The sequence below is a fragment of the Chrysochloris asiatica genome, unplaced genomic scaffold (assembly GCF_000296735.1).
Source record: "Chrysochloris asiatica unplaced genomic scaffold, ChrAsi1.0 scaffold00007, whole genome shotgun sequence".
Lineage (NCBI taxonomy): Eukaryota > Metazoa > Chordata > Mammalia > Afrosoricida > Chrysochloridae > Chrysochloris > Chrysochloris asiatica.
This window is the reverse complement of record NW_006408525.1, coordinates 28,922,940-28,945,255: the sequence shown is the minus strand read 5'-3', so window position 1 is coordinate 28,945,255 and position 22,316 is coordinate 28,922,940. Positions and strand designations below refer to the sequence as shown.

The following is a 22,316-nucleotide window of genomic DNA, read 5'->3' as shown; positions in this document are numbered from 1 at the left end:
TATGGCTAATGATTAATTTAAATCACCATTCAGATTAAATAATACTATTTTAACTATCCTACCCCCTTAGGGCTGGGGGTCGGATTCTTCTCTTTTCTTGAAGTCATTTTCATGAATAAATCAGCGTGGTTTTTTTTTGTTGTTGTTACCCTTTCTCTTCCTTCATTAACTGCACTCAAGATTCTCTTCTGTAAACAGTATGGACTTGGGCTCCAAACAAGCTCTTTCTCTCATCCTAAAATTAAACTTTTTCAGTGAGTTTGCCCTCAGCCCACGTTTTGCAAATGACCAGTCTTTTCCTGTTCTTGACTGTCTAGGGCAAACACCTTTAACTCAACTGCAGACACTCAAGCCATCAGGATACACCTCACACACACTCACTTGCCCACTCTTGAAGTTTACTGAGATTAACATAGGCCTTTCATTATGTTTCTATTCACCCCCACACTCTGCTGGAAAGTAAGATCTGCCCTGACATTTAGAAAAAAAAAGTTAAATTTACTTTTTCCTATTAAAGGAAGGGTTCTTTTCTTTCCCCACAGGATTAGCAAAACATTTCATATACTACCTAACATTTTTTTCCTTAAAGAGAAGAAAAATGTAAGCAAAATTACTACAAGGGATGCAGCGCAATAGGTGCTGGTGGGTTCATTATTTAGCACACTCCTCCTTCCTTTCATTGAAATGCAGAGACCCCAACAGTGGATAATCTTAAACACATCAACTGGTCTTTAGAACGCAAAGGTATTATTAAATCTTTGAAAGGAAAAGTCACTCTCCTGGAGAAAGGAAGCGAAGCAATGTTTCTGTCATGTCCTGGGTGTCATCTTAATCCATAGAGCTATGAGGCTGGGGTAGGGCTAGAGAAATTATATTACAAGAATTCTTGAAAACAGCTGATAGCCTTTCTTCCAAGGGTCCTTTCATTTAAAAATTGACAATTAATAGATATCCCCACAAAACACCCACATTAATTAGACAAAAATACTTAGGTTCAATACAAGCAGAAAGAAAACTGGTTCTACACGAGGTTCAAATTATACTCTTCAATACACTACAACAGAGAAAGGGGCTTTACTTCAATCAATTTAAAAAACGGTCTTCCTACTATTCATCCAGTGTCTAAAGTGAAAATTTAAGTTCTGGTCTTTAATTGGCTCCCAAAAATACTGTATTGCGGTATTGCCTTGATAATTCAATGGGTTATATAAATATTCATCAGGTTAAAAAACAAACAAGGGCTTCTACCCTACACCCCAATAACATAGTAAAGAGCATCTCTGAGCAGCAGGCAATTCTTTAATACACGAAAACTCTTCAGTAGCGGTGGCTGTACCACTCATTGTTGTTGACCTGAAGGAGATCTGTCACAACCTGCAGGATGTTGTAATTATGTTTCTTCAGCAGCCTAAGGTTCAGCTGTCTGTCGCAGAATCCCATTTCAAAGAGGCGGTCCATCAAAGCTGCTGTTTGGTCTTCTGAAACTACTGGCTGTGTACAGACAAGAAAAACAGAACATTTTCTGTATAATTTAAGCACTTATTTTGTAAAATTTCAAACTGTTAAAAGTTTATCTTGTGAAAACATACTACACTTCCTAGTAGGTAACGAAACGCAAAGATCTAGTCTAGCTTGTACAAATAGGTCTTCTAAGGAGTGGGAAGGCCCTGCTATAGGTTAGGTATGTTTAGGCTGATAGGAGGAAGGAAATTAAGGGACTCATGAACTGTCCTTAAAACTAGGAAGAGGATACTTCAGAGGAGACTTTTAGAACGAAGCATTCTTTGGTCAAATGAAATTAAGCCCAAGAAAGCTGGTGAAGACAAACCTGTATTTTTGAAAATGGATGTACAAAATACAGAATTTGTAGGGTTGTTGATAGAATTCCAATGAGACTGTTATTGAACACAGTCTCTGGCATGTCCTTCTCTATTTATTTACAGGTTCCCTTCTTCCCTCTCATTTCAGAATAGGCTGTCCTTTTGTTCCAGGTTAATTCTGCCACAGTAACTTTGCTTTGTATCTCATTACCTCTCCCATCTCAGAAATGTTTTTCCTTTTCTCTATCTTTAACTGCTTTCACTACTAGCATATTCTTTTACTTTGTAGTCCAGCTCTTTGAGAAGTGGGGCTTATTTATTTGCACTCTTGAAATTCCTCACCACCCACTCACACCTCTCTGTAGCATTTGACAGTGTTGACCAATCTTCCTTTATTAAACTCCCTTCCCTAAGTTTCAGCACAAAATGGTCCTCATTTTCCCTTAGTAACTAATCTTCTTTCCAGGCTCCTCCTTCCTCCCTCGATTCTTTAAAGGCTGCTTCTTATCTGGTCTGCTCTTCCTGGATGATCGCATCCATTCACATGGCTCCTTCTATAACTTGCATGCGAGCAACTCCCAAATTTCGTCTCCAGGCCAAATCTCTGCCCTGTGGCTCCAGATTTTTTTTGCCTAACTGCATTCTGAATATCATTACTTGGATATGACACGAATACCTAATAGTTAATACCATCCAAAACAGATCTAAATCTCTCTCCTCTCTTCCAAATATATCTGTCTTCTTGCATATCCTGTTATTGATCACCTAAACCAGAAACTTAGTATTTATCCTCGACATCTTTTAGCCATTTAATCACAGCCTCTAAGTTCTCTTAATTCTACCTTTGCACTATTTCTTTTATCCTTCCTTCTTACATAACACATGGATTGTCAAACTGACTGCTTTCCCTGCTTCATGCCAACATCTTCACTGTAGTGAATGCTCTTACTAGACCAGATCTGATCTTGTCCTGTTGATTGTTTCTATAGTTCTTCTTGAGAATCACTTCCTTAATACCCTTGAATGGCTAATTTTCCTATTAGCCTTACAACCCAAACTCCTCAAGACAGTACACAAGGAACATGATGATCTGTTTCCTGTCTACACATCTGATCTTTTCTCGTCTTATCTCTTTTCTCAGACTAACTGGTCCTGTTCCCCAAATACAACTTGCTCTCTTACACTTCCAAGACTTTTTTTTTCTAGCTTCTCTCTCCCTCTTTCCTGGCCAACACTTACTTTGCCCTTCAGGACTCAGTTCCGGTACCACCACCATTCAGAAGCCTTCCTCGGGCCCCAGCAACCTAGTGAGGTGCTCTATTTGTCTGACAGCACCAGTACAGATCTTACTCAGTACTGTAAATGTCTCTTTACCTGGCATTTCCCAAGCTTTAGGGGGACCTAGTATCTTTTCATCTTACAGTCTGAGTCTGGAGTAGCTCCTCACACACAGTAGGTCTTCAGCAAACATTAGGTCCTTTCCCTTTCCTCTCTTAAGTAACTTGGTCAGTCATAACTTGATAATTTGGTGGAGTTGTGCACGAACCAAAGACTAAATCTAAAGCCCATGTTCTTTCCATATACCATGCTACTCTTGGACTCCAACGCCACTGTTTTCATTCATCACCAGGTTTGGTTCAGGAAAATAAAATTCACGCTGACCTGTGCAGTGACTGGTGGGCCAGCAAACAGGACCTTGTATGCAGAGGCAGCAACAGACAAAGCCCCTTTCACTAGTCCTCCTGCAATGCTGTTCCCTGGGTGGTGCCTGTGGAGGAAACCAAATCATCTCCCTCAGCAAATGAACCAGGGCCTTCCTACAAGGCAATATGGGCTCTAACTGAATCCTCGAAAGAAAGAGATTTCCTTAGGAGAAACACTAGATTTACAGCAAGAATGCGACTGATTGTTTTAGAGCTACAAATCTGAGTTTGATATAGGACCAGTCCTGCTGCTGAAAGATATGGGCGGGCACTGCAAAAACAAAGACGCCCCTACCACTTTGAGTAGCATGTCAGCTTTCAGTCCTAGCTGAAACACATACCATGGTCAAGGATACACTGGGGTACCAGCAGTCCATCTCTCCCCAGTCTCAGAGGAAACACCTCCCAGAGAAAACAGGATTTCCCGTATTCTGTCAGGAAGACCTCATCTGCACTGCTCTGAGGTGAGCAGGAAGACAGGTGTAGCTAAGAAAAAAGTTACTAAGATGCACACTGGGCTTGCCCTTCCTGCCTTCTCGGCACCAAGGGTGAGGGCACTTGAGACTCAGGGATGGGAACACCCTTGAGCATCTGCTTTGGCCCTTTGCTTTGTGCTGCTCCAAAGCTGTAGGAGATGAGAACAAGCATAAACTCTGGCTCTCCTTCCCTGCTCTCCAGAGCTCTTTAAGCAGAAGCAATAGTAGCATCTCCACCTGCTTCTGGAGAAGAGACTGCACAAGGTCCAGTTACCTTGAGTGGTCATAGCTCTTCTGTCTGCTGTTTACAAGTCCTGATGAGCCTCTGGGCTCTAAAAGCAAAAGAGCTGTTGGTTAGATGCAGTATCCACAAGCACCTAGTCTTCCCTAACTCCCAGCAAAGCTGAGTTTTGTAGCAAGTAGCATTCTGATAGCAGAGTTTGAAGTTCTTTTTCTTATTCTGAAATTTTTCTTATTGGGAAATTTTGTGGGGGATGGTTTAAGTAAGTGATGAGGAATTGTTCAAAACGGAATGTAAGGCAAGAGCTTACTGAATCTGAAAAACAAATTCTACAATACTAGCATACTGATTTATTAATTTGTAAAAACTTTCAGGTTTTATTTTGAGGCAGGAAGAGAAAAGGAAGTGACTTTGAAGGTCTACGCACAACTTCACAAGGTTACTCTCTTAATTTTGCCAGAGAGGAACCAGACCTACAGGTGTCTGACACCTGTTCAATGGCTGCCAGATCACAAGGGAGGAAAGGTGGAGCTGGGTTGGAACCTAGACTTGTCTGGCTCTAAGACGTGCGTTCTTTGCAGTACAGCACAATGCCTACCTCTCTAATGTCCCATTTAATACTAAGCTAGAGAACAGAAAGAAGAGTGTGAGGGAGGAGCACAGAAGACTGAAAAGGCAAGCTCCTAAAAACTGCCAAGAGTCAGACAGCCTATGTAACGGCTGGTAGCCATTAGAAAGGAGCGGAGAAAAAGCAATAAAACCCAGATTGGTCATTACCTCCTCTGATCTGATCAGGGACTGAAGAAACTTCTGGCCTGGTAACTGGTAAATCCACTCCTGGGGAACCATGCTGCTGTACACAAGGAGGGCTCCTTTCAGAAAGACACAATATTCAGAGTTGACACAGTACCAGTGGTAACGGTGGAGAAACAGTAAACACAGCGCAACAGTGCCAAATACTCTACATACACTTCACATTTGGGATCCAGCTCACATGCCTATATTTAGAGATTGGGTCAAAGGGCTGCATTCTACTTCTTTTCCTCTCTGGCCATAGTCAAGCTAGAAAGACTAGCTTCAGTCTGGCTTACTCTACACTAAGTGGTGCTGACATAATGCCAAGCTCACCAGGAGAACAACTTAAACAATTTAAACTATAGTCAAGCCTCCAGCAGTTTCCACACTGTATGAGCAATGATCCAAATAGCTCTGTAGAGAATTACCAATAATTTATTTGATTTCAGAGTACTCCCCACCACAATAATGACTTTAAATTCCTAATTATGCTTAGGAATTTTGGGGACTAATATAAGAATGCATTTTTGTTGCCTTTGCTTATGAATCACTAGAACAAGGAGGAGAGGTACAGGGATTTTTATGTTTTAAAAAAATGGCTTTAAGGAAGCAAAATTTAAGTTGATTATACACAAATGATTAGATAATTACAGTTGACTACAACTAGCAATTCTTTAAATCCGGAGTTCACAAAAGCTGAGAACAACAACTATTATTCATCTAAATTCAGGCTTTCCTAAGGAAAACAGTCTTCTCAGACTGAAGAAACAGGATTTGAGATCAAGTTGATTCCTCTCACTCTTTACTCCACCTCTGAAGAACAGCCCAGCTGAGGAGGGTGTGGATGATACCTGGACAGTGGAGATGGAGGCCCCACCACCTCTGGTATTAGGGGCACAGCTTCCAGAGTCTGTGAGGTCATAAGGATGTCATTGATGCTCTGCCCCTGTGGTGGGTTGTCCCCTCCAGGGAGTCTCTCGCCAGCTTCAGCTGGTTCCTGTCCAGCCTCAACTGCGGGCTCGCCTTCAGCCCCTCGCTCCAGGCCGGGCTGAGAGAGGGCAGAGCTGTACATGGAGTCCCCTAATGGGCGGCTGGTATCAAAGCACTCAGGCAGGATGATGATGTAATCCTCTGAAGAAGCAGAAGACTGACTCTGCACTTCGTCTTTGAGCTCCTCTTCCTCCTCAACACATTCTTCTTCTGCGACATGGACAATCTCCTCTCTCTCATCACCAAGTGGTCCCTCTCCTTCAGATACGGCAGATCTCCCTACAGGAGGAAAGCAGCCAATTTTAAAGAGAAGATAAAAGCAGTCTCTGGTGCTACCCTTAAATGGTAAAGCCTTGTGGGCCACAGGCTAGATTCTGAATGCCAAAGCAGAGGGAAGACCCAAAGGGAAAGTTTGTTGCTGGAATGATGGCCATGGTCCCAGTTTGAAGCCCAGGAAAACTGAGTAAGCCCAAAGTTCACAGAAACACCCAGGCTTCAGAGAAGTACCATGAATATTAAACGTGAGGATTCCTCCATTTTCCCCTTCCTATGATGGTTACTGTAACTGAGACAAGATTCCAAACAAACTGATAAAAAATAAAAACCGGCCTTATAGTCTCATCACAAGTCACCACTGTGAACATTTTGGTCTAAACTCTTCCAGACTTTAGTGTTAGGCATTTGTACATACATATATTTTAAACCAAAAAAGTGAGAGAAATCAAATATTTAAAAGCACAAGTCAAATTTCATTCAAATAAACTCAGAATTTTACATTTTATTTTGATACACTAGAATCTGAATTTTTCGCTCTTGAAAACATAGTATTGGCTCTACCTATGATACTGGAGTCCTGGTGTAGTGCAGAAGGATAAGTACTGGCCGCACGGTCGCCCTGAACTGTAAGGTTGACAGTTCAAACTCACAAACAGTTGCTCCTTGGAAACACTATACAGGGTCGCTGAGTCAAAACTGACTCAACGTCACTTAGCAACATCTGCTACCTAGAAGTTTTCTTACAGCAGAATTTAACCTTGGGAGACTCCTGCCTCTACCACTGTTTCCTGGACTTTTGTCCTAGGAGAAAGCTGACAGCTCAGCTGCCAATGGGCTCTCTGCTAGTTTACAGGAAGGCCCCTCACTGCCCAAGGCCAGGCAGCTTGGAAATGCTGCGGAATGCAGTTCTAATTTTGCCCCAAGAAAGTGCAAAAAGGAGGCCCGGTGATTTCTCAGTTCCTAAAGCTCTAATTAAAATTATGGAGAGTGCATGAGCAACAACTGAGACCAGAAATTCCTTCACTCCCAGGGAAGAGCACCTCTCTCAGTAACCATGTTTGGCAGCCATATTCGGGTGCCACCCTACTAGATGGGGGACACTCACTCTGCAGGGACTTCTGTCGGCAAGGTGGGTTGTGATCAGGAGCAGCATCCAAAGTAAGGGATCGGATCACAGTCTCACACACAAACTGCGTCCCGCTCAGGTCGTCTTCTGCTTCCTCCACTGCAGGAGTGTTCTCCACCTTACTCTTCCAGGATGCTGTGGAATCTGGAAGAGATGAAGTGAAACATTAAGGTGCCATCGCCATCGTCAGTCATCTCCTGTCATGCTGTGCGCCAAAGAACAGCTGCTAGATGTGCCACCTGAAGACATGGCCTCTGAAAAATGAGATGCCACAGAAACCCAGCCACACACCAAGGTCAGGTCAGGTTAGTAGGAGGGAAGTGTAAAAATAGGGTATAGTCTGGAAAAGGAGGATGTGAGTGCTTCACAAAGACTTAATCCCTTACCAGGAAGTGCTTTAAATCCCGCCCCTTCACTCTCTTCCTGTATCTGCCCCAAGCCTGGCTTCTCTATTAAAGGGCTGTCATGTGGCAGAGGAGACATGCAGGGAGTCATATCTGGAGAATGAAGACAGGAAAACCATCAACAGGAAAAAGCATCACATTAACAGTCATGGTCCCAAAGCAGCACTTTCCAGGCTTCTTGCCTCCTGTGAGGCAGAAGTAAACCCAGGGATGGACTTGAAGGCCTGTTGTAGAGTTTCTCCCAAACATCAGCTATCCACGTATCTCAGACAGACTAATTAACATAGGATGGATCATAAATAATTGTCTGGCCTGGAAGGTCAAGGCCAAGTTATAGAACCATGAATGGAAAGGGGTAAGGGACACAAAACCTCAAGGAAAAATGGAGAAGAGCGTCCCCTTACAGTGAGGAAGTCTCACATATGAGGGGATGGGGAAAGATGAAAACTGGACCTGTGGGTGCAGCCTCAATATTACATTGTACAGAGGATACAACACTAACTACCAGAGTCCAGGCTGCAGTAGTTTCGAATCAAATAACAAAATAGACAAGGGGAATCTATTAACATTCTTACCCACGGGGGTGTTGTGGGGCACTCTCTCCAACTCTTGGACAATGTTTATATCCAACAGCTCAAAGGATAACAGGTCCTGGAAAAAGAGACAAGCGATGTCCGGCTGCTATGGGGCACAATAGGACCGTTCTGCCTCAAAGGACTTACAGGCCACGAAGGACTACAGTAGTCAGATTCAGCATTATTCAAATGCATGCCTCATATCAGCCAAGTGAAAAGGAGTGTTAAATGGGATCTAAATGTTCAAATAACCAAACAGCAGGCAAGAAAGGCAACTAAAGAGAAGCACAGGAGGTCAAAACACTTAGTTTAAGAGCTGTTATTTCCATGGGTGAGCTCCTTTGCCACTAATGTTTCTGACTGGATCAAAGTGGCCATAAAGACTGTCCTGGTGCCACTCAAGGCTGCCACCCTTTTGTCAACCTGATAAACACTCTCCCCGTACTCTCCATCCCTCGCCTCTCAAAGGGTTGAATCTTCCACCTGGGCTGTCAGAAGGTCCACAGATGGGATGTAGAGTTCCCTCTCACTGGCAACCTTGTTTATCTTCTGAGGGATGCATGTTCCTGTTCCTTCTGTCTGCTCAGTCACTCCACCTAGCTGGATTGCTTCTTTGGCCAGAAGAAAAGTTTCCTATAGAGACAAATCATCAGGACAGATTTTAGGCCCTCAACGAGCTGATGAGCCTCCCTAAAAAACAAAACAAAACATTGCTGTATCGCTACAGTTTAAAAAAATGTATTGTTTTGATATAATTTTAGACTTAAAACCGGGTATTACCACTGGTCCTTTCTTTCTCCCCCCCTTCATGTTTTGGCACTTCTACCACAAACATATATTGCTTTTGTAGGAGGAGGAAGTCTGTGTGTGAGCTGTCCTGCTGTACTCATCACCTAACATTTCCTTAGTTATATATATAGCACTGTTAGTGATTGGACTTTCGGTGTTTTGCTGTAGGATCAGCACTGGACTGCAAACCATAAAGTATGCAGTTGAAACCCACCAGCTGCTCTCCTCGGAAACCCTACACAGGGTCACTATGAGTCGAAATAGACTCGACAGCACTTAACAACAACACTACTAGTGATTACTCCTAAAATTAAGCTGTTATCAATCTAAAAGTACAACCACTAATTGAAGTTGTCTAAAAAAACTGCACACAGAGTAACAAGGTAAGGTTGATTAATATTTAGGGAACATACACAAGGGATACTTCAGGGAGAATGCTAAGGAATAAAAGCTAGTTCCACTAGTTCCATAGGCTAGGCCAGGCCAGGCCAGGCAGCCCTTCTTTCCATTGAGCAGCAAAGACATTGGCCACGCATCACTGTGGGGACAGAAATGCACTAGAGACAGCCTGCCCCAAGATGTTCTGCACACTCAACAAAACCCTTGAGGACTAGACCAGATTTCAACAAATAAATGTGGTGGGGGAAGCGAGGCCTAGGCTTTCATGAGTTCTGAGCAGATGAACGGCTGTGAATAGACTCTTTTCGTTCACTCACTCTTTCTCTCGGTCTATTTGGGATACTGGCCAAAGCCCATGCACGCTCACCTCTCGCTGGCAGTTGAGATCATTTGTTTCGCTTGAGCTGATCAGGCCCTTTTCATTGTGACCAGGGCTCTCGGTGGAGGGGAAAGGATCCACTATGATACTGCACCAGACTCGAGGCCCAAACTGCTGGCCCTTATGAGAAAGACGCCAATGGGAAGTGTACGTTCCCTCCAAGGTTGGGGCAATGAACTCCACAGACACAACTCCCACATGGCCAGCTTTCAGGCCGGGAACCAAAACATCCTTCTTTTCTGTAGAAGCCAAAGTCAGGTTTCCCCACATGAACTTGAGCTGAAAAAGGACAGTGACAAGACAAAGACAGTTCGTCAGCTGAGTACCTTACCCTCCATATCGTATCCTCTTCAGGTTCTGTGGGAATGAATACCTTTGTGTCTGCGCTCCATTTTACATTTCCTGTATTCTTCATCCTCCAATGTTTGATAAACTGGGTTCCTGGTTGAAGGTGGGTCCCATCAGGCAAGTTCTCATCCACAAACGCCGCACTGAGGGTTGGCATAACTGGAGCACAGGGCTGCAAAGGGAGCCTGCACAGAAATCCATCATTTGTCACCTGCCGCCAGGTGACAGGCCTTGTACACATAAACCGCTGTGGTCTGAGCAGCTGGCAGTGACTCCTTAAGATACCAAGAATGTCTGTCTGCATTTTCTTATAAATAAGACTAATAAAAATATTTTTGAATCAGGGGTTTGAATCCAGAACTAAGATGCTGTGGTGAGGATATCTGAGACAATCCATAAATGGAGCTCCTTTTAGAGTTAAACTCTGAAAGTATTTGTTAATTGGCTTCCAGTATAGACTGCTTCCAGTGAAGAAAGGTCTTAACAAGCCCAGCTCTGAACCTTTCAGGTTTTTTATCTTTCTAAAGAAGGCAGCAAAGCAAGGGTCACATCTAACTCCCATCCAGCAAAAGTGCTCCTAAGTACCCAAGTAACACGAAAACTTATGTAAAGTTGATATCTTGTCTGTAAACCTACAACTCAATTTACAATAAAAAAGTTATTAAACAGCATAACAACAACACCTGCCTGGGAATGTACTTAACAAATCCTAAAATGTGCCAATGTGAAAGAGACAGGCAAAGAGATGAGGACATGGAAAGCTATAACAACTGACTCTAGATTCATAGAAAGAGCAAGGCTGTGTGCTGGCAGCCAGGAGGCAGACCCGCACAATGTGCCCTTTGGTTGTTTAAATGATTATATATTCCTGAGTGTTTTTGTGTACATCAAAAAAACCCATAAAAAACAGGGACTAGAAGCAAATACTGTTGAATGATGATGCACGGAGAAGACTGTAATCATTGCAATGAAATGAGTGTATAACCGATTTCTCCCATGTAAATTATTACTCAATTCACAATAAAAACTTAAAAAAAAAAACAAGAAAGAAATCACCATACTTGGGACAGTGGGTGGGAACTCCTGGGAGAAGAGGCCTAACAACATGTTAAAAAAAAAAGACAGACAAGCAAAGCTAGAGTTGTCAAGTGCCACAAAATCAGTTCCAACGCATAGCGACCCTGTGAAGAGATTCTGATGCAAAGCTGGTGGGTTTGAAGCGCCAACCTTGCAGTACACAGCAGCACACCACACCAGGAGTGACAGTAAAATGGGACATGGCTGCCAGAGGTTCAGGGGGAAGAAGGGATGATCAGGAATGCTGTCATTGTTAGGTGCCGCTGAGTCAGTTCTGACCAACAGCAACTCTATATAGGGTTTCCAAGGAGTGACTGGTGACCTTGAACTGCCAACCTTGTGATTCAAATGACTTTGCAGTCCAGCACATTAACCCACAGAGCCACACCAGGACTCCATGAACAGGTATGGCGTAGGAATATTTAGGGCAGTAAAACTATTTTGTATGATACTGTAATAGTGGACACATGATATCAGCACCTGTCAAAACCCATAGGGCTGTACAACAGAGTAAGCCCTAATAGAAACTCCAGAAATTGATAATAGTGTACCAGTACTGATTCCTTAATTTTAACAAATGTACCACAGGAATGCAAGATTATAGGAGAAACAATGTGTGTATGTGGAAATCCTATACTTTCAGCAGCACAATTTTCTGTAAACCTAAAATTAAGAAAATAAAGATGAAAAACAAAAGCCTAGTAAAGAAGCCCAAATGCTAACAACGAAACCACTGGTTAATAAAGCTAGGATCAAACAACAAGAAGTTGCAAGGATTTGGGTGTTAGGAGTTTGAATAGATGAGACATGAGTTAACTAACGGTCCGTTTTGGGCCTGAGGCTTACATCAGGGTGTTAGACTGCAGCAAACTCTCGGGTCGGCCCAAAGGAGACTTGGGGCTCTGAAGTCCATGGATAGAATTCCACAGATGGATCTTCCTGTGGAGTTTCAGCTGCTTTTTAAGTTCCTTGACCTCTGCCTTACGCTGTTTCTTCTCCGCTCGCAACCTTTGCTTTTCTGCTTTAAGGAAGTTCTTGTCAACCTGTTTCTGGAGCCTATAAGATAAAGTCGTAAATAAAATATACCTCACATCCTAGCTTTGAAGGTACTTTGAGCCAATTGCATGCAGTCTTCATGAGCATGAGATTCTAGTTTCATTTCTTAATTTCATTCTCTAGCTACCATTTCCATTTCATTAGCTTTGGATAATTGTCTTCATTAGTGCACATCAGTTGAAACTACGCAGGAACTATAGACATGAGCTATAGTTTTGTGACTCATACCCTCTCACCAGAACCAGGAAAGCAGAGAGCTATGTTTTACCTGACTTGTTCCAAAGCGGCAGGTAGACGAGGAGTGGAGAACTTTGAGTGACACAATGGTTCAGAGGGTCCTACAACAGGTCTCCGCAATTTCAGCAGGATGTGGTTAGTGTCATGGGCATATGGCCCTGCCTCACAATCTTCACATATATTATAGGATGGGCACAGGCTGTGAAGGAAAGAATGACACAGTGGGAAGTATCCGAGGTAGACAGACAGGAGACTAGACCTCCGTATTGGCTCTATTGCCAGCTAGCTGGTAACCTGAGCGTGTCATCTGACCATGTCATGTCTCAGTTTTCCTCATTAATAAAGTGGGGATAATAACATTTAACTTGTATCTATTTCAAAGAGAAATCTATAGGATGCAGTAAGATATGACTGTATTTAGAACAGGGAGACAACCTCTGGTAATCTAGCTTTGTTTTGGAGAACATACTTCTGCCTATTAATCCAAGTGTGCATACCTGAACACAACAATTTGAATACTTAACTCTGAAACCAGAAAGCAAATGAGTGAAGAGCAATTTGTATCTCCCAGTCAGTGCTACTACATCTAATGTTCAGAGATAAAATACATCCAATTTCTTTCACCCATATAGAATGCCAGCAAGCTTGTGACCAAAGACAACTATCTCTAAGTTATTGCTTACCTGCACTGGTAGCGCACACCAAGGATTCTTCTTTGGCAGCTGCTGCAAGCAATATGCCAGTTGAACTGGTTTTCTGGCAAAAACAGTGTTTCATCTGAAATAGGCATTGAGACTTCTGAGGGACAGGAACCCAAGGATGGGCTTTGGAGTACAAGCTTCTCGTGTAATTTCTGTTCAAGCTTCTCAACTGTTTCTTTAACCACTTGCTCTCTGAACTAGATACAGAGCAGAAGGTGGGGAAAAATTCAGTTCCAATACTGGAAAAAGATATGAAGATACCAATGAGACCTGAAACCTCACAATCTCTAGTATATTTGTTGTTAAGTGCCACTGAGTCGGTTCCGACTCACATCGACCCTGTAGTATAGGGTTTCCAAGGCATTGCTGGTGAGTCTGAACCGCTGACCTTGTAGTTCAAACTGACCTTGTGGTCTAGTGCTTTATCCCACAGTGCCACACCAGAACAATAAATAGCTAATAGCTACTGAGTGAATGGACAAAAATGGAGCAAAAGGTCTATTCCTTCAGCTAACCTGATTCAGAGATAACAATAAGACATATTTTCAATGAGCATATTTCTTCCAATTTTTTCTTCTTAAGCAGAGATTTGTCCTCCTTTCTTGAATATTCTTAGAATTAGATTCCTCCTTTTTCTGGGTACCTCACTGTAAAAGTTAAAGGCGTTTTTCCATGGAACTGCTCTAGATAAAACAATATCAGCTACAACTCTTCATACCTGTGCATTTGGGCTTGGCTTTCTATTCCTCCACATTCTACCTGTGTCAACAATGCTGTTAAATCCCAAGCAAGGGGAAACACTCACTGTCTCCAAGTAGTTTGTGAACCAGTCTGGGGGCTTGTCTTGAGGCTGGTCTGCATCACATGGAGCAAGTGGAAACTGCTGCAAGAAAACACAGTCTAAAGTCTTGGCAGTTACTTTGCTTCCATTTAAAATACTTTCCCCAAAATATTTTATTTTGAGCTATCTTTTGTAAAGTAACATAAGCATATGATCAAACAAAACAAAATAAAACCTAAACCCCACCCAAGAGCATGATGAAGTATTGAAAATAAAATCTCTATCCCACTCACTCCCCTTTTCTAGAAGCAAGCACTGCTACCAATTTCAATCAGAGATGGAGAAAGATCACGATGTCCCCCAAATCTTTGATGAATGTCCATGTGCAAAGACGAGAAAACATAAGGTTAATAAAATTGTAAAGACAGATCCCTTCCCTTCATACCTGTGCAGCACTCTCCACTGTGGGCCTCTTGTCTGAACCCAAGATTCTCACCAGGGAAGAATAATGCGCAAGTGGCTTCTTGCCTGCCCTGGAAGCTAGTTGTTTTTCTGATACAACTGGGGTTGGGCCTTTATCCATAATGTAACAGCCTTCATGGACTTCCATCTGCAGTTGGTTTCCCTGCTTAACTGCCATCTGAGAGCATACATTATAAAACAAAATTATCTTGCGAGTCTCCTTTCCCAAATGGAATTTCAAAAAACACATCAACAGAAGAGTATAAGCAATAACATGGGACAATGTCAGGATTTGTATTTGTTTTATCAAATAACACATACAATGTGCTGCTATACTTTGCCAAGAATTTTCATTAGGAACGGTTTTGTTAACAAAAAACAACACAAATGAAAGTTCATAGTGTAATAATTGATTAGATGCAATGTTTCATGTGAAATAGCTGGCTTACAATGTTCCTGTGTAATGAGTTTTATATAAGATTCATATCTAGGAACTCGAATCTCAATTTTGTAGAAAAAAAAAAAAAATCAATCTCATGCTAACAGAACTCAAGAGATTTAAAACCAAGTTCTGTAATTGTTTACTTTTTCACTAAGAACAGTATTTTGGAAAACATGCTTGAAGTGCATGAAACCAATTTGAACACGATACTTTAAGGGGCATTGGGAGTTACATGAGGATACCTCTGGGTCTAGACTGCAGGGACTACTCTGAAGGGTCCTAGTGCTTTCAACTGCTAACCAGAGCAGCTCTTCTTTCATCTTTTACACACTTACAGACAGCATTGTAATGGCCAAAGAGTTTGAAAGCTATAGTTCTAGCCCAGGAGTCAGCCAATGTTTTCTTAAAGGGACACATAGCAAATATTTTAGGCTTGGAGGCCATACGGCTTCAGTCCCAACTATCCAACTCTGCTGTTGTGGCACACAGAAGTCACATAAATGAATGGCAAGGCGATGTTCCAATGAAATTTTATTTACAAGACAGGCTGAAGTTTGTTAACCAAGAAACTTTTAATAAAATGTTTTGGAGGGCCTGTGGGGAAAACTGCTCAAGAAAAGATTGTAATGAAATATATCAAAATATATTCTTGCTTTCCAGGGCAAGACAGGCTTACTTGGACTGAGCTTCCTGGCATGATTAGGTAAGCTAACAGAGGCTGTGGGAAAGGTAGAAAAGTTAGAAAACCTTGTTGTTAAGTGCTGTCGAGTCGGTTCTGACTCCAGGGCTTCCAAGGAGCACCTGGTGGTTTTGAACTGCTGACCTCGCAGTTTGTAGTCCAGTGTTTATCTAGTTCCACACCAGAGCTCCTTAGAAGACTTGAAACTACTCTAGTTTCTGAAATAGGAAAAGAAAAAAGCCAGGAAAAGCAGGATAAGAATGAAGAGGGCAGGAGACCAGCATGTTAGAATAGCTTAAAAGAAGCGATGAAATAAGAAAATCACAAGAAAATTGAAGCTAAGAAAAAACCCCACCAGAAATGAGAAGTTATGTATAGAGATGAGTATTTCAACTAAGGAAAACCAAAGAAAGGTCTGAATATCCAAAGCAAAGTGTGATGCCAATAAATAAAGATGCCAATGAGAAAAAGGAGTCCTGGCATGGTACTTGCAGGATAAGCACTGGACTACTAACTGCAAGGATAATGGTTCAAACCACCTGTCACTCCTTGGAAACAGGGTCACTATGAGTCAAAATTGACTCACAAGCACTTAACAACAACTTGAGAAAAATGCTATAAGACACTGGTCCCACTGCCAGCAGCGAAAAAGGGTAGACCCAATCCCAGTTAGAAAAATATCTTGCCTTTCCCTCCGTAGAATAAAAATGATTACGAAAAATAGCTTAGTCTTGGACTGTTGTTGTTGTGGTTATGTGCCACAGAGTCGGTTCCGACTCATAGCAACCCTGTTCAGAGTTTCTGAGGCTGTAAATCTTTACAGGAGCAGAAAGCCTCATCTTTCTCTTGTGGAACAGCTGGTAGTTTCAAACCGCTGACCTTCAGGTTAACAGTCCTATTCGTAACCACTATGCTACTAGAGCTCCTTACTAAAAGCTCATTAAAAGATCATCAAACCTTAAAGAAAAACCTTAATCACCAAAGTGGTAATGAAAAGATAGACTGGTATACCAGCAAGAATAAATGACCTCAAGGAATTCGGTATAACTAATTTATAATAAGAGATTGTATGCATATCTATGGTTTAAACTCTAAATTCTCCCATATTTCATTGCAACATCCCATAGAGAATACCATGACTAGAGAAAATGACAAGCATGAACCAGAAAGCATCCTATCAGAGTGCTTGCTGTATTTTTTAAACACTTGGATGGTGGCACTGAGACCAGATGGGAAGATAACTGGAAAGAACCTTTTGTACCAGGCGCTTCCTTTTGCTGGATGGCATGCCCTACTCATTTGAATCTCCCTAAAAATAAATTTCACTATGTTTATATTCATTACTTCCACTGCCAGCCTACTGGAATTCAGGTGTGAGTTTTAGTCAGTTAACACAAACAAAATTACTTGGAAAATGAGACTAAATAACCATTACCTTAAGGGCTTCTTCATATTCCCCTAAAAGGACAAAGAATAAACATTGTGATATTTCCTCACCAGCCTAAAAAGATTCTAGTACGTATAGGCAACCAAGACTTTACAATCTTTAACATTCTTAATACATGACCCACTACTACCTCTTTGCTGAAAAACTCTCCTCTCATCCCATCACAAGCATAAGCTATTACAGAACACTTCTTTGCTTTAAATTCCTTTCTTTGTTACTGGTATCCCTCCAGTTATAAAATTCAACCCCACTCCCTCATAGGAGGCTTACTGAAGCTCAGGACTCCAGGGAGTTCATGGATAGTGTTACTATGTTTATAAGTTGACACCAACATATGTAGAAGTCAGGAACATATACAACATCAGAGCACGTTATGTGTGTCAAACTGGGAAGCATTATGATTTTCAGTGTAGCAGCATCTTAACTATGAAGAGAAGCTCTCATTAAAGCGGTCCTTAGGATCTATTCAAGTTCATCACCCTAGTATAAAAGGCTACTATATAAGAAAAAACCCTGATGTCATTAATGCCTGTGGATGAATGAATGTAGTGTCATTTTACTGCATATGCAATTCTAATCTAAAATGAATTTGAGGGGGCTTAGAATTAGAAAGTGCACCGAGGAATTCCATTATCTTTTGACGCTATTTTCCCCACAAACGTTTTAAAGCTCCTTATATTGTTTGTTAAAAGGAGTCCTGGTGTGGTGCTGTGGGCTAATGCGTCAGACTGCAGTCGGTTGAAACTACAAGGTTGGTGGTTCAAGCTCACCGGCTGCTTCTTGGAAACCCTATACAGGGTCGCTATGGGTCGGAATCAACTCAACGGCACTTAACAACAACAACAACAACAACATATTGTCAAAAAGTTTGGAAATGCATAAGCCCAGTTTTTCAATAAAAGTAAAACAGTTATCCAGAAACTCACCTTGACTGTTGATGGATACCTTTAAAGGGAAAAAGTGAAGCGAATTAGAAGCATCTCATCAATCAGTTGTAAGACAAGAACTAAACAAACCACACGGAATAGACACAAAATCTCAAGCCTGGGGTTCAGCTGTTCCAGTATCACAAGCCAGACATCAATAATAATTAAAGAATTTTATTGCTTAACTCCTGTGCCTTCCTTTATTTCAGTCATATTAATAGACAACATAATAGAGTGGTTAGGAGCCTGGGCTCTGGGGTCAGAGGGTACGGATTAAACTGTTACTCCACTATTTCTAAACTATGTACTTTAGGGCAAGTTACTTCACTTCTCTGTGCCTCAGTTTCCTCATGGGTAAAACAGCAATGATGAGAATAATGTAACTCACACATAGTGGTGGTGTTAGTCTGACATGTTGTAGCCACTTAACAAAGGTTATTAATTCTATATAATATCCTAAATGGAATCTTACACTATATTTAAACTTAAAAACATGATGTTATTTTTTAGTTATTTCTCAGATTTTCTTCTTCATTATTACTTCCCTAGGTCTCAACTCCATCACAGGTGCCACTACTCTGCTCAGAACATGCAATTACCAAATGCATTTAAATCACCGCACCAATGAGATGAACACTATTCTGAACATTCTGAGCCCCACACATCAATCACTCTTGAAAGGTAAGATCCCTGTTCTGGAGGGCTGGCAGCGAGTACCATAATATCCCTTACCTCTTCATTTTCCTCATCCAGGTACTTTATTTGAATAGTGTTCAGATCAAATGAAACTTTTACCTACAAATTAAAATACACTATGTGAATAAGACATCAAAATGTCAAATTATGACAAAAAGTCAAAAGTCAAAAAGAAAAAGATGGGTCTACTTTGTATATGAAAAGTTTAAATGTCTATATGATAAATTACATAACCCAAGTAACAGATGGAGAAAAACATGCATAGCCCCTTACAGAGGGTGAATATCTGTAATAAATGAAGAGCATTTGCAAAACTACTAAAGATAAGACTAACACAGGTACAAATGGGCAAAAATGTACTGAAAATTCATAGACGAGATCAGCATACTTTATAGATGAAAATCTGTTCAGCCTCACAATAGTCAAAACAAAGCAAATTTAAGAAATGAGATGCCATCTTATCAGAACAGCAAAAAAAATTAAAGCCTTAAAATGCAGTACTGTCCAGAATTGAGGACACTCAATCTGTTTCATACTGTAGGATAACCTCTGGACTGCTAAACCACAGGCTGACGGTTCAAAACCCACCAGCCACTCCTCAGAAACCCTAAACAGGGTCACTATGAATCTGAGCCAACTTGACGGCATCTAACAATTGTTCTGCAAAGAAATCTGACAATAAAAATCTAAAACCAAAACCAACCCCAGTGCTACTGAGGCGATTCTGACTCATAGTGACTCTTTGTAGGTTTTCCAAGACTGTAAATCTTTACAGGAGCAGACAGCTTCATCCTTCTCCCTTGGAGTTCATTACTGTAGAAATCTCACTTATAAGGTTATATACCATGTTCTGGTGTGGCGCTGTAGGATAAGCACTGGGTTGCTAATCATATGAACATGGAAAATGTAGGTAAGTCCACAGAGGGTTGTCTGTTAATACTGGTAATCCCCAAAAGGTGGGAATATAGGGGGTGAGGAGGAACATGAACTTTTCCTTTTTATAGGTTTCCCCCACTATTCGAAAGTAGAACGTTCCTATGAAAACTTTTATAAGCCAAAATACTGTAAAGCAAAGATGCAACTACCGTTCATTTATGTGGGAGAAATTTTTGAGTGTTCCACCCAAAATATAACCTACCAAATATCACATGAAACCTAAACTCACACTAACATATAGTGTTCACAGACACAGTTCAAAGTGATGGCATCTTGACATTGTGTGCAGTTCCTGGAGAAAGAAGCTTGGTGACGTAAGTACTACTGCTCAGGGTGCCAGCTGCCTCTTTAATGGCTTGTTGCAAAACAAACACTGGACATTAGTTTTGTCTCCTTTTCCCCTAAAATGAAAATCTTCGGATTCTTTTTGTCAGTCAAAGTAAGGTAGTAATGTAGGTCTTTTCATAAAAGTGAAGTGGCATCAGGCAAACTTTCAAAAAGCAGGAATACCCGTCCATGTTTGGATTGTTTGACTTCTTATGTTGTTGTTTAGTGCCGTGGAGTAGGTATTGACTCATAGTAACCCTGTATAGGGTTTCTGAGGAGCGACTTGTGGGTTTGAACCACTGATCTTTTGGTTAGCAGCCTAATGCTTATTCTACAAGCATCACACCAGGACTTGTAATGGTATGTATTATACTTTTAAGGAGCTCTGATAGCATAGTGGGTTACGTGTTGGACTGATAACCACAAGGTCAGCAGTTCAAATCCACCAGCTGCTCCTCAGGAAAAAGATGAGGCTTTCTGCTCCTGTAAAGATTTACAGCCTCAGGAACACGACATAGTATTGTTGTGAGTTGGAAGTGACTCCACAGCATGCATCATCAGCATTTACTTTTATAATTAAAACTTACAATTAAGAACAAAAGCAAATTGCCAGTTCATTTAACTACAGTGAAACCTGTGAGAGCCAGATGTCAAGAGAGTTGACTTGTTTCTCCAGGGCTTGAAAGTTTTCCATGTTTGACAGGGCAGTTCTCTATCGCTTGCTATTGGTTGAAAATATTTGTGTTTTCCTTCTCTACCAGATTCCCACCTTACCCCGGTTCCAGCTCTCACTATGAAAAGAAAGCAGTGCCATCAGAGAAGGTGGCTGTGTGCCTGTGGCAGGAAGCTGGCTGGCAGAACATGCTCTTTGGACATTTAAATGAATATATAATTCTCTTGTTTTGTAAGTGTACATCAAGTGTTTTTGCCTTATTCGTTGGTGAAATATAAGGTGTAAATGGGGAGCCATAGGAAGTGGGATAAATGTTGTTGCAGGGAAGGACTGCAATCATTGAGATGAAACAAGGGGTACGGTTTGCTGAATGTAGAGCTGATGATGATCTTGTCTGTAAGCCGCCACCCAGTTCAAAATAAAAAGTTAAGGAAAAAGAAAAGAAAGCTGACGGTTTGATTTTCAGATTACTTGGCAAACAAGATCCAACTTCTCTGTGGACAACCATCTGTCTAGGAAGTACAGATGCCTGCTGGGAGGTGGAGAACTAAATCAAATCCCCTTCCGGTCTCTATCATTTCTTTTTCTTTTTAGTTACCATCACACATAACCAGATAAAAGTAGGCTTTTTACGAAGTAGTTCTGTTAGATAAACAGAGCTGCACAGGAAGTAAAACATTCACCCCTGGAACCTGAGTACAAAGGGCAAACCAAGAGCAGAGAAAGCAGTAACAAAAACAAAAAGGCGCCGTCGACCTGCTGTCTAATGACAGAGGGGAGGCTTTTCTGCTCAGTTTTGAGACACTCAGTCTCTGACATAGCAACAAAGCTAATCCATCAGTTTTTACAAAACACAGCTTAGATCACTGGTAGCCCACAAACAACAGTACCTATCTGCTCCCCGGACATTCCCCTGGGGTCTAGCTGGGCTGAGACCCAAACCAATTCATTCCTCAGATTGCTTCCAAAATAAATAGGTTTTTAAAATCATCTCACTAAAAAAAATAATTTTTATCTTCTCATTTTAAATTCTCCAAAAGGAACTTAACCTGTTTTTGCCTTTTATGGGGCACATCTCTTATCTGATTACTGAACCCCTGACAAGAACAATTTCAAAATGACCCAGAAATAGTAAACATGACGACTCTTACAGCTATGAAATAACATGGTCGGAAAGAAAGAAACAGCTACCTTTGGAAAAAATGTCTTTGCTTAAATGATGGAGAAACAAAACAAAGTAACACTCACCATAGCTTCTACATCTGCCCAAGTTGTATTTTCTGGATCAGAAACCAGAAAGCTCTGAGTTTCACTTTTAAATGTCACATTCAGAGTAACCGGTGGTTCCATGCTGTGGGGCTAGCATTGAGAGGGTAGGTGAGAGATAAAAACACATTAGAAAGGGTCCGATCAATTGTATAAACATTTAGTCATTCCACAAATACTTCTTGAGCACCCAGTATGGACCAGGCACGGGTTACAGCACTGGACAGGATAGACAGTATCCTTGCTGTGATGAAATTTACAATCTAGTGGGGAGTTTAAATCAAATCTT

The 22,316-nt window shown here is 41.4% G+C and overlaps 1 protein-coding gene across 1 annotated transcript; it reads right to left on the bottom strand.

The window, feature by feature from the left end:
• Positions 1–1,317: 1,317 nt before the first annotated feature.
• NBR1 (neighbor of BRCA1 gene 1) lies at positions 1,318–22,114 on the bottom strand. The gene is made up of 20 exons (XM_006832702.1): positions 22,010–22,114; positions 18,862–18,924; positions 18,130–18,148; positions 17,192–17,214; positions 14,619–14,813; positions 14,198–14,275; positions 13,375–13,589; positions 12,723–12,890; positions 12,245–12,454; positions 10,347–10,506; positions 9,962–10,252; positions 8,890–9,039; positions 8,407–8,482; positions 7,814–7,924; positions 7,407–7,571; positions 5,887–6,304; positions 5,018–5,112; positions 4,274–4,331; positions 3,483–3,588; positions 1,318–1,491 (listed from the first exon to the last, which is right to left on the bottom strand). The coding sequence occupies exons 1-20, from the start codon at positions 22,109–22,111 to the stop codon at positions 1,318–1,320; spliced, it is 2,877 nt and encodes a 958-aa protein (XP_006832765.1). The 5' UTR covers positions 22,112–22,114.
• Positions 22,115–22,316: the final 202 nt, after the last annotated feature.

Coding starts and splice junctions, on each gene's coding strand:
- NBR1 (XM_006832702.1), bottom strand. CDS start 22,111: ATGGAACCACCGGTTACTCTGAATGTGACATTTAAAAGTGAAACTCAG. Junction 7,572..7,813: donor GGGATTTAAAGCACTTCCTG/GTAAGGGATTAA, acceptor CATCTCTTCCAG/ATTCCACAGCATCCTGGAAG. Junction 3,589..4,273: donor AAGAGCTATGACCACTCAAG/GTAACTGGACCT, acceptor TTTCCTCCACAG/GCACCACCCAGGGAACAGCA.